Here is a 12950-nt window from a genome sequence, read left to right as displayed (position 1 = left end):
AATCCTTTTCAAAGTAGACAGAGAACCTTAAATACTAACCTGTATCGCCTTTGTTTTGAAATATAGTCATAGCTTCGAGATTTAATGCACACACCCCCCTCATGAAAGCTTTCTTCATGGAATCTTCAAAATGCTCTTTTTCATGCTGCATTCTTTGGATCTCAGCTTTTGCATTTTCCAAAGCTCCAGATAACTAAATAAGGGGAATTTTTAAAAAGAAGAAAAAGATTTGAGATACAAGGAAGGATATTATTTACTGTTCAAAAATCAGCCTTATACTGTGAAGTGTTTTTTGTTTTTTGTTTTTTTTTTACAAAAGAGTAAGCTATGTTTATTTAAAGTCACAAGCAGTTGACGGACTCCGTATGACTCAGACTATAAGGAAACCATTCTACTTCATTCCATTCTGAGTCCTAGGGGGGCCCAGACTGGCAGGAGTGCTGCTTGGGGCCCGCTGACAGGTTTAAAGGTTTCTCACGGCAATCTGTGACTGTGTGAGATTGGCCAGGCAGGTCACCATTAGCAGGTTGCAGATGTTGCTGTTGAGCATGGTCTCAAAGTTATCAGGAACTATCTTGGGTACTTGGTTAACCAGATTCATTAAGAAGTGGCCCACAGTATCGTCAGCTGACGGCTTTCCACACAGCACGTCCTCTGCATACCACAACACTGTGCTCAGGGCATCCTAGATGCCAGCCGATGCCCCTCCTACTTGCTGCAAGTTGCTTGAGAGTCTGATCACTGGGTTGGGGCTAAAACAGGTCTTCGTGATCTGGTCAACTGCGATGTGTTCAGTGTCAGAATATGCATAGTTCACTGTCAGAGGTGTGGACATCCCCCCAGGGACACCCATTAAAGTGCCGACATAGGTAGCCATTCCTGAGGTGAATGGGGTTGGGAGCTTCAGGGCTGTAGTATTTCTGAATCGGCACAGAATGCTTTATGAAGTCACGGCCTGTGGCGTACCAGCCCAGGATGAGCTCATCTGGAGAGACTTTCTTGGTAATTCACACATGTGCTTAGTGAATGCCATGTCAACAGCCACCTCATCTTCTGACTCACTGTGCAGCACTAAAAGGCAGTTTGTGACTTCCACTGAATGCTAGTCAACAGGTCCCAGCAGGGTCCCAATAACTTGGGCAGCACCTTCACTGAGTGTCTTGTGGCTGTCCGCAACAGAGGCCAAATGACCAGGTGGAGCCCGACCGCACGGCTGCTGGGGTGGGGGCCTGACAGGGCAGGACCAGGCAGTGACCACACTGGGTCTGTGCTGGGGTCTGACCCAGCCCATGGTCCTAGCCAATGCAGCTGCTGGGTATGAGGAGGAGGCTGGAGCTGGTGTTGGAGCCAGAAGCGGCGCTGAGGCTGTGGGGCTGGGGCAGGGGTGGGGGCGGGGGCTGGGGCTGGCACTGCCGGTGTGGCCATCTTGTTGAGCTGTGAAGTCACTTTTGTGTCAAACACTAAAAACACTTTACCGCACACCTCTTCCACTATGCATCTCAATTTATTTTAAAAGGTGCATCTTACCTCATTCCTAACTGTAAGATGGAGGTTCAAACAAGGAAAATTTCATACCAGTCCCACCAAAGGGTGCTGATGTGTTTTACTTATAAAGATATGTCATTTCTTACCATAAAACATTCATGCAGAATAACACCCAAAATACATGAAGAGCCACAAACTCTCACCTCTTCAGAAAAAAATACCTAAATGCAATATTAACAGAATTTCCTCCCTTCCTTCCTTTCTCTAAATGTCATTTAGAGAACTTAAAGTGCAAAGTGACATTAGGTAAAACACTCTTTCCCATCGACCAAATCTGAAGGGACTGCATTTTTTTTTTGTATGTTATTTTGAATTGCAGAAAATTATTGGTACAACGAAACTTATTTTTAACATTAAGAACTTAGTACTATGATGACGAAAAAAGGTTTTTCTGTGACTATGTGATTTCAAGAGGCCTACCGCATTCTTCACTAGGGATTAACTTCATTTTGGGGCTCAAATATTTTCCCTTGGAAACGATGTTTATTTTATAAATAAAAGTCAATGGGAAAATAACTTCAGTTTATATACAACAGCTTTGTATCAACCTTATAGGAACACAATTTGCTTAAATTAGCACAAGGATAAACATTTTTCTTTTGAGTCTTTATTTTCAGCTCAAAAAGGCCAAATGAAGAAGCCTAAGAGTACACGTTCTTAGAAATGTAAGGGTCTATGGGTGATTTATGTTTCCAAGGGAAATGTACATACACGAGATCAAACACGAGTTCCTAGATCAGAGTAAATAAGTCTGTAGGTCTGACTTAATAGTGTTGTTCTTTCCCAGGAGTCTCATTTGAACCTACGTGACATTAAATGGAACTGGAGAAACGGGTCACTCTGGCTAACTATAAACGAATAGTGAGTGATGCTATCCACCTTTTTATTTTTACTGAAAGAAAGTGAAGGTATACACAAAAAAGTTTACCGCAGCAACTTTGGTTTCATAATCGTTGGAAATCTGGACACAAACTTCTTCTGCTCTTGCTTGACAAGCTCGTTCCACCACATCTTTCCATTGCTTCTGTACTATGGATCGCCAGCCTTTCCAGACTTTCTTCAGTAAAGTTCTCTGGAAGTACTGGTCAGCTAGTTTGCCTTCATAGACCTAAATGAAAGTAATATACAACCTCAAAAACACGGTAGGCTGGTAAATATATAGGCGATGATATTAAAAAACATAATGTAACACAGTGGTAAGCAGTGTACATGTTATCATTTAATCCTGTGTAATCATATTTTTCTCATGTGCAGACAGGAGAACAGGCTGAGAGAGGTTAAGGAACCGGCCCATGTCACACAGCTTTCATAGAAAGGGAAAAACCAGCCTCGCCTCATTTCAGAACCTAACCTCCAATCCTTGTATCAATGCTTTATGCAACTACTCAAGTTAGGAGGAAAAAAATAAATAAATAAAGCGCAAATGAAAGAAAAGGAATAATGTGCCGTTATTAGAGTTATGAATCTGTAGGACCATTTAGCTGAATGTAGGCCTAAGAGAAGAACAGAGAGTGGCTGCAAGACAGAAAGGGTGGTGGCTGTGATTTCAGGTGCCACTGCTCTCTCTTCAGCCTGGTGGCCACCACCTGAAGCAAGACTAATTTAATTTACACCCTTTGCCATCATACACAGGGCCAAGCAGATCTAAATAGAAACATATACCATTCTTCCTGTATCAACTAATTTAAATTCTTTTGAAGAAATAGTTCCAATTTTCAATTTTTTTAAATTGAAAAAGCTACTCAAAAACTGATGGCAGAAAATATATGGAAACAAACGATAGTGAAAATACAACAATCCAAACACTTTGGGATGCAGCGAAGGCAGTCCTGAGAGGAAAATACATGGCAATCCAGGCCTATCTCAAGAAATAAGAAAAATCCCAAATACAAAATCTAACAGCACACCTAAAGGAAATAGAAGCAGAGCAGCAAAGACACCCCAAACCCAGCAGAAGAAGAGAAATAATAAAGATCAGAGCAGAAATAAACAATATAGAATCTAAAAAAACTGTAGAGCAGATCAACGAAACCAAGAGTTGGTTTTTTGAAAAAATAAACAAAACTGACAAACCTCTAGCCAGGCTTCTCAAAAAGAAAAGGGAGATGACCCAAATAGATAAAATCATGAATGAAAATGGAATTATTACAACCAATCTCTCAGAAATACAAGCAATTATCAGGGAATACTATGAAAAATTGTATGCCAACAAACTGGACAACCTGGAAGAAATGGACAAATTCCTAAACACCCACACTCTTCCAAAACTCAATCAGGAGGAAATAGAAAGCTTGAACAGACCCATAACCAGTGAAGAAATTGAATCAGTTATCAAAAATCTCCCAACAATTAAGAGTCCAGGACCAGATGGCTTCCCTGGGGAATTCTACCAGACATTTAAAGCAGAGATGATACCTGTCCTTCTCAAGCTATTCCAAGAAATAGAAAGGGAAGGAAAACTTCCAGATTCATTCTATGAAGCCAGTATTACTTTGATTCCTAAACCAGACAGAGACCCAGTAAAAAAAGAGAACTACAGGCCAATATCCCTGATGAATATGGATGCAAAAATTCTCAATAAGATACTAGTAAATCGAATTCAACAGCTTATAAAAAGAATTATTCACCATGATCAAGTGGGATTCATTCCTGGGATGCGGGGCTGGTTCAACATTCGCAAATCAATCAACGTGATACATCACATTAATAAAAGAAAAGATAAAGGGGCACCTGGGTGGCTTGGTCGGTTAAGCGTCCGACTTCGGCTCAGGTCATGATCTCACGGTCCGTGAGTTTGAGCCCCGCGTCGGGCTCTGTGCTGACAGCTCAGAGCCTGGAGCCTGCTTCCGATTCTGTGTCTCCCTCTCTCTCTGACCCTCCCCCATTCATGCTCTGTCTCTCTCTGTCTCAAAAATAAATAAACGTTAAAAAAAAAAAAAAATTAAAAAAAAAAAAAAAAAAGATAAGAACCACATGATCCTGTCAATCGATGCAGAAAAAGCATTTGACAAAATTCAGCATCCTTTCTTAGTAAAAACCCTCGAGAAAGTCGAGATAGAAGGAACATACTTAAACATCATAAAAGCCATTTATGAAAAGCCCATAGCTAATATCATCCTCAATGGGAAAAAACTGAGAGCTTTCCCCCTGAGATCAGGAACACGACGGGGATGTCCGCTCTCACCGCTGTTGTTTAACACAGTGTTGGAATCAGCATCAGCAATCAGACAACAAAAGGAAATCAAAGGCATCAAAATTGGCAAAGATGAAGTCAAGCTTTCACTTTTTGCAGATGACATGATATTATACATGGAAAATCCGACAGACTCCACCAAAAGTCTGCTAGAACTGATACATGAATTCAGCAAAGTTGCAGGATACAAAATCAATATACAGAAATCAGGTGCATTCTTATATACTAATAATGAAGCAACAGAAAGACAAATAAAGAAACTGATCCCATTCACAATTGCACCAAGAAGCATAAAATACCTAGGAATAAGTCTAACCAAAGATGTAAAAGATCTGTATGCTGAAAACTATAGAAACCTTATGAAGGTAATTGAAGAAGATATAAAGCAATGGAAAGACATTCCCTGCTCATGGACTGGAAGAATGAATATTGTCAAAATGTCAATACTACCCAAAGCTATCTACACATTCAATGCAATCCCAATCAAAATTGCACCAGCATTCTTCTCGAAGCTAGAACAAGCAATCCTAAAATTCATATGGAACCACAAAAGGCCCCGAATAGCCAAAGTAACTTTGAAGAAGAAGACCAAGCAGGAGGCATCACAATCCCAGACTTTAGCCTCTACTACAAAGCTGTCATCATCAAGACAGCATGGTATTGGCACAAAAACAGACACAAAGACCAATGGAATAGAATAGAAACCCCAGAATTAGACCCACAAAAGTAGGGCCGACTAATCTTTCACAAAGCAGGAAAGAATATCCAATGGAAAAAAGACAGTCTCTTTAACAAATGGTGCTGGGAGAACTGGACAGCAACATGCAGAAGAATGAAACTAGACCACTTTCTTACACCATTCACAAAAATAAACTCAAAATGGATAAAGGACCTGAATGTGAGACACGAAACCATCAAAACCCTAGAGGAGAAAGCAGGGAAAGACCTCTCTGACCTCGGCCGCAGCAATTTCTTACTTGACACATCCCCAAAGGCAAGGGAATTAAAAGCAAAAATGAACTATTGGGACCTCATGAAGATAAAAAGCTTCTGCACAGCCAAGGAAACAATCAACAAAACTAAAAGGCAACAAACGGAATGGGAAAAGATATTTGTAAATGACATATCGGACAAAGGGCTAGTATCCAAAATCTATAAAGAGCTCGCCAAACTCCACACCCGAAAAACAAATAACCCAGTGAAGAAATGGGCAGAAAACATGAAGAGACACTTCTCTAAAGAAGACATCCGGATGGCCAACAGGCACATGAAAAGACGCTCAACCTCGCTCCTCATCAGGGAAATACAAATCAAAACCACACTCAGATATCACCTCACGCCAGTCAGAGTGGCCAAAATGAACAAATCAGGAGACTACAGATGCTGGAGAGGATGTGGAGAAACAGGAACCCTCTTGCACTGTTGGTGGGAATGCAAACTGGTGCAGCTGCTCTGGAAAACAGTGTGGAGGTTCCTCAAAAATTAAAAATAGACCTACTCTATGACCCAGCAGAGTAGCACTACTAGGAATTTACCCAAGGGATACAGGAGTACTGAGGCATAGGGGCACTTGTACCCCAATGTTTATAGCAGCACTCTCAACAATAGCCAAATTATGGAAAGAACCTAAATGTCCATCAACTGATGAATGGATAAAGAAATTGTGGTTTACATACATAATGGAGTACTACGTGGCAATGAGAAAGAATGAAATATGGCCCTTTGTAGCAACGTGGATGGAACTGGAGAGTGTGATGCTAAGTGAAATAAGCCATACAGAGAAAGACAGATACCATATGTGTTCACTCTTATGTGGATCCTGAGAAACTTAACAGAAACCCATGGTGGAGGGGAAGGAAAAAAAAAAAAAAAAGAGATTAGAGTGGGAGAGAGCCAAAGCATAGGAGACTCTTAAAAACTGAGAACAAACTGAGGATTGATTGGGGGTGGGAGGGAGGGGAGGGTAGGTGATGGGTATTGAAGAGGGCATCTTTTGGGATGAGCACTGGGTGTTGTATGGAAACCAATTTGACAATAAATGTCATATATTAAAAAAAAAAAAAAAAAAACTGACGGCAGCCTCCACTATGTCCACTAACATTTAAACATAATATATTCTGATTATGTCAGTTGGCAAATAACTTTCAAAATACGACATACTCATTAAATAGCTCTTTTCTCTATGATAATGTAGATTCAATCTATTGGGATTCATAAAAAAAATGAAAGCACTAGGAATTATTCTTCAAGGAGAAATCCTGTTCCACGATAATAATAGCCTTTTCTTTAAGTATTCAGAACTAAATGCAGAGAGATCATTCCATGGCTCACATAAACATCAAATACACACACACACACACACACACACACACAACGCATCTATCCCCTATACTCTTGAGTCTCTATACTGTCTTCTTGTGGGATATACATATCCTCTCATCTTTTCCACTTCTGATACAATAATTTATTACTCGCTCTCAGTTTATATTTACTCTGCTATACTGATTCAACTCTTACTTAACTAAAATAAAGACAATCACAGTTAAATTATAAACAAACTAAAGATAATTTTTAAAAAGCTACACAGACATGGCTTTCTTTGATTCTCACTCTAAGTCAAGTCTACAAAACAAAGGATCAGTTTTATAATGTATCAATACAGTAGTGCCTCTTTATGAAGAGACTATATGGATACATTCAGGCATGTGTGAAGCAGAAACAATATAAGAAGCATATGATATGTTAGACATTATCAATTCCTTCTCCACACAATCACATCTGAATTTAAATTTGTTAAAAGGGTTCCGTGACAAGGGCATTTGTAAGTCAGTTATGATCCTTACTATGAAGTAGGGGATGATAGATCAATAGGTCTATAAAATATGAGGTATTTTTTTCCAAAATACACCAAAATCAAATTCCTTTAAAATCTAGGCAACATTAAATTGTAAATTCATTTTGATTTATTAGAAAACAAATCTTTCTTTGACTTTAACAGGAGCTCCAAAATGTGATCCTACACCCTTTTGAGTTCAGAAGTCTAGTATCTGTCAGTTATTGTTTTGTTTTTATACTTACATCCTGTCTGGATTTAACATGGCCAATTCGCCAGTGGAAGAATGTTCTCATCAGCTCTATCCTTTCCTTTTGCTTGCCTATGGCATGAGACAAGCTAGAAATCACCTGTAAATAGCAATTAACACAATTATTGTAATGTCACAATAATTGGTAAAGTGACTTTCACATATATCAAAAAGTGCTCAAAAGAATACCTGTGGAGCACTACTACATTCATCTAATTAACCTCATTATTATCTTTAAAAACACCAAAAAGCTTGTCCACCTGAATGCACTACATATCAATGAATGAAGGAGAGCAAAAGAGGAAAGAAAGAAAAGCCTTCATTATTTGTATCTTGATAATCACAAAAAAAGTTTATGTATATAAAATTAATACTCATTGACATTTAATTCAAGAAAGATGACTACACATTTGAAAATTTTGCCACATACACAGAAAGGCTTTGTGCACTACATTTGAGGGTAGGGACCAGGTTTTAAACATCTTTCTGGTCCCTTAAGTACCTTTAATAACCTTGGGTTAGAAGTTGCTCACTAACTGTTTAAGGATTTTCTGGATTCAACAAACTCATAAAAGCAAACAAGAGTTATACCATAACGTACTTCTTCAGTGATGCTATTCTCGTTCTTTTTTAAATAAATCTACGAATGTTTTTAAAACCTAAGATAATATTCTTTCTTATAAAGAAATGAGTGATTGAAATATATATTTTAAATTGGCCACATTAAAGTGAGATTTAGTAAATTAGGCATATTTATTGAGAGACATTTATTCTGGTTCTTCTTTAAATAATTTTCAAAAGTGGAAAAGGGCATACATTTCTGTTAAAAGGCACAGACTGTTCATCTTATTCATTTTCAAAAACTGGACACATATGTATACTCTTTTATGTGTGATACTTTGAAATAAAAAAAAAAAAAAGTTTCAAATATTTTAAAACCTCAGGATAGAGTTTTGAGGCCAAGAGAGAAAATGAGTGACATTAGTATCTAGGGTTTCAAAAAAGTAAACTATATAAAATGTTTGATTTTATATCATACCCTGAACATCAAAAGAAATGTATATTTAAAAAAATATACAGGGGCACCTGGGTGGCGCAGTCGGTTAAGCGTCCGACTTCAGCCAGGTCACGATCTCGCGGTCTGTGAGTTCGAGCCCCGCGTCAGGCTCTGGGCTGATGGCTCCGAGCCTGGAGACTGCTTCCGATTCTGTGTCTCCCTCTCTCTCTGCCCCTCCCCCGTTCATGCTCTGTCTCTCTCTGTCCCAAAAATAAATAAAAAACGTTGAAAAAAAAAATTTTTTTTTAAAAATAAAATAAAAAATAAAAAAATATACAGTCTTTATCTAGTTCATTAAAACAGTGCTGCATCTGCAGACCAGGAGCTGAGCTGTCGCCTCTGAAAGCTAACATCCTCCCGGGGGGAGCCATGGATTTACTGCACAGTCTGCTGTGTGGAATTAGCACAGACGTGAACCTTACTCTCTCGTTCTTAAGAGGCTAATGGAAAGTGAAATAAAAAGTATTCTCAGGGCACTTGGGTGGCTCAGTCAGTTAAGTGTCTGACTCTTAAGTTTCTGCTCAGGTCATGATCTCACAGTTCATGAGTTCAAACCCAGAGCAGGGCTCCGCACTGACAGCATGGAGACGGCTTGGGATTCTCTCTCTGCCCGCCCCTCCCCTCTCAAAATAAATAAGCTTTAGAGAGAGTTGGACATCCGGCTTGTGAGTGGGTACCTTCATTTCACGTGCGACCTAAGAGCGATTTAAAAATGGGTGATACTGAGAAGAGCAAGGAGATTTTGTTCAGAAGTGCACCCAGTGCCATACCATGGAAAAGGGAGGCAAGCACAAGACTGGGCCAAATCGCCATGGTTTATTTGGGGGAAAGGTCAAGCCCCTGGATTTTCTTATAGGGATGCCAACAAGAACAAAGGCATCACCTGGGGAGAGGAGACACTGATGGACTATTTGGAGAATCCCAGGAAGTACATCCCTGGAACAAAAATGACTTTCGCTGGCATTAAGAAGGCAGGGGAAAGAGCAGACTTGATAGCTTATCTCTAAAAAGCTACTAAGGAACAATAGTTGGCCGTTGCCTTGTTTATTACAAAACAAAAATGTCTCATGACTTTTTTTATGTGTCCCGTATTTAAATAAATCGTATACACCAGAATTCAGATCATGAATGGCTGATAGAATATTTCTTTTGGACCGTCCTGATTTAAATAAGATTAGCTTGTGGGGCGCCTGGGTGGCTCAGTCAGCTGAGCGTCCGACTTCGGCCCAGGTTATGATCTCACAGCTTGTGAGTTCGAGCCCTGCGTCAGGCTCTGCGCTGACAACTCGGAGCCTGGAGCCTGCTTTGGATTCTGTGTCTCCCTCTCCCTCTGCCCCTAACCACTCGCATTATGTCTCTGTCTCTCTCAAAAATAAACAGTAAAAAAAAAAAAAAATTAAGTAAGATTAGCTTGTGGTTAAATGAGTATGATTCGCTTTTTGAACTTTGATAGTAATTCTGGTTCAGCAAGTGCTGTCATTGTTTTCCCCTTTCAAAAATGACTGGAATTGATTACATGTTCAGCTTTTCACAGAGATGGTAAATGCCATCTTTAAACTTACATCTCTAAACTTAAACTTATTTAGATTTATATGGCTGATTATATCAATATATTTAACTACTGAGGAAATCCCTTCGCTGTATCAGAACAGCAAGACTCAGCTGTGATTCAAGCTGTGTTTATTAGCCTGTTAAAGGCAAGGGCTGACGATAAGCTGGCAATGTCCACTTTATCTTTTTAGTCTTAACTATGCCGATTTAACTAAAATTCCCTCCATTTAAAATGTTGCCTTTGGCTTAATGAAAGGCATTTTAGTGTGGTTTATGTATAGTATTAAATAAAGAATATTAACAGTTCTCATGTCTTATAGATGAGCTGTAAGGTCAGATGCTTTTAAAATTGAGTGTGATAAGGTATAGTAGCAGATTTGGCTTGTGAATTCTTTACTAAGTTATAATTCAGGAATGTCTTCTAAACAGCTATTCAAAAATACAACTGTGGAATTACCATATATGTATGATTGGTGCTTTTGCCAACTTGTTAGAAGGGTTAAAGTAGAGGAGAAATATCAGCACCAATTTGTAAATTATGTGATAAGGCTTAAGATAATTAAAAACAAAATCACAGATCAAAAAAAAAGCTTTAAAAAAAGTGTTCTCCATATCTATCAATAAAACGAAAAAGACATCATCAATGAAGAAAGACATAGCATCGATAAAATGTGAGATACTTAAAATGACCCCTAAAAAGATGGTTTAAAATGTGGGTAATGCTGGTTCCCCAATGTTCTCTTAAGAGCAGTTAGGAAAAAAAGACCGGGGAAAAGAAATTAGTGTTCCCACATTCAGCACACACTTCTAAAACTTCGAGCACACTGAAGCTGATGACAAAGATTAAATGACAAGACGCTGGCATGTTTAAAAGGAAGAATATATCTTATTCCTATGTATCTATTTTTTTAGTTTCTGAAGCAATCTTCCCTTTGTATCTCGTATGACCTAAATAATCAGTTCCTGGCATTTATTGCCTAGCAAGATTTTTACCGCATCTCACTTAAAAAGAAATACAAAAGTGAAGACCTCATCTTTTCTCCCAATAGAGATTTCATAGGCTTTTTGCAGCTCCTTCAAACTGTTGATCTGGTTGCACAGTTGTTTCAAATGTGCTTCATGTTTTTCTTTCTCTTTTTTCATTTCCATTCGGTGCCAGTCAATAAAATTAAGTCTCCATTTACTTAGTTCAGATATGATGTTTGTCTGAAAAATAAATATGCCAGCAATTAAGCAGTGTGTTTAGTACTGCTTCTTGAAATTACACTGAAATTAAGAAACATTAAAACTAATCGGTACAAGCAATCAACATAAGAGCTATTTATAAAAACCACTAATGAAAACGTTTGCAAGTTCAACAGTTGTGGCTCTTCTCAGGTCACATTCACCATACTAAGGAAATGGATTTTTTTTTCCTACTTTAAGTCACTTTGTATGAAACCTTGCTGTCCTTTGAAAACATTTCTGGTCCTTCCGTGGTTTATTCAAGGACTTTAATGTCCATATTAAGATAGATCAAGGAGGGCAGAAAGTCAGAGTATGGCCTTGGCTCAGCCACGGGACTGGGAAGTTATTTAGATAGAGGTGGATAACGGAAACCAGGGGGGTTGACGCTTTCTTTCCCCAAATCGTTTATCACAGAGGCCATCATACCACAAATTGCTAAGTCTGATCCCTTTTCCCCCTACTGAATGGCATAAGTAAAAATACCAAATAATCATGTTATCAAAACAACTGCCTAACAATATGCTTAACTGAACAGAGAACACATTACGTGATTAGCGGTAGCACTTACACCATGACACAGATATGAAAACCTGTTCCAAGGGGGAAAATTGTAAAAACTATACTAAAAGATTATTTCTAGAATTTATGGTTCCCAATAATAGAGAAATAAAAATGCCATAAAACCCTCAGGACTTTAATTTCACCATATATGTGAATATTCAGTTTTCTCAAACTATGTTTCAGAAAAACTGTCATTTTCTCCATTATATATATGTATATATATTTTTTAAAGTTTATTTCTTTTGAGAGAGAGAGAGAGAGCATGAGCAGGGGAGGGGCAGAGAGAGAGGGAGAGCGAAAGAGAGGGAGGGAGGGAGGGAGGGAGGGAGAGAGGGAGAGAGAGAGAGAGAGAGAGAGAGAGAGAGAGAGAGAGAGAGAATATCCAAGGCAGGCTCCACACTATCAGCGCAGAGCCCAATGCGGGGTTTGAACTCACAAAACACAAGATCATGACCTGAGCCAAAACCAAGAGTCAGAGGCTTAACACTGAGCCAACCCGGCACCCTTCCATTATATTTTAAATAGAAAAAAATTTGCCATTTCTGTAATACCTTATTTTATTTAGAGGCCAATACCACCACTAAAATAGTCAGCTTTTATAGACTTACCAGTTACACAAGGTGGTTGCTATAAGCAGCTACAAAATGAATATACATTGCTAAAACTGGATGCTGTGTTACATATAAAAGGAGACATCTTCATTCGTCACAGCTATGAGATGGTAAGGATTCAA

General features: G+C 38.8%; 1 protein-coding gene and 2 pseudogenes across 7 annotated transcripts in view; 1 reads left to right on the top strand and 2 right to left on the bottom strand.

Annotated features, from left to right (window-relative positions):
- The window catches only part of POC5 (POC5 centriolar protein), a 46956-nt gene that overhangs the window by 16471 nt on the left and 17535 nt on the right, over positions 1-12950 (bottom strand). For all 7 annotated transcript variants that reach the window (XM_060637786.3, XM_060637788.3, XM_060637787.3 and 4 more), the window contains 4 exons: positions 11459-11635; positions 7817-7921; positions 2474-2653; positions 40-193 (listed from right to left, as the gene is read on the bottom strand). In XM_060637786.3, coding sequence (XP_060493769.1) covers positions 40-193; positions 2474-2653; positions 7817-7921; positions 11459-11635 — 616 coding nt within the window. The remainder of the gene's footprint in view (positions 1-39; positions 194-2473; positions 2654-7816; positions 7922-11458; positions 11636-12950) is intronic.
- Positions 236-2462, bottom strand: LOC132682406 (eukaryotic translation initiation factor 3 subunit F pseudogene; annotated as a pseudogene).
- LOC132682408 (cytochrome c pseudogene) lies at positions 8729-10421 on the top strand (annotated as a pseudogene).

Source organism: Panthera onca, chromosome A1 (genome assembly GCF_046562875.1).
Source record: "Panthera onca isolate mPanOnc1 chromosome A1, mPanOnc1 haplotype 2, whole genome shotgun sequence".
Taxonomy (NCBI): domain Eukaryota; kingdom Metazoa; phylum Chordata; class Mammalia; order Carnivora; family Felidae; genus Panthera; species Panthera onca.
The sequence above is the reverse complement of the archived record's forward strand: the minus strand, read 5'-3'. Positions and strand labels throughout refer to the sequence as shown.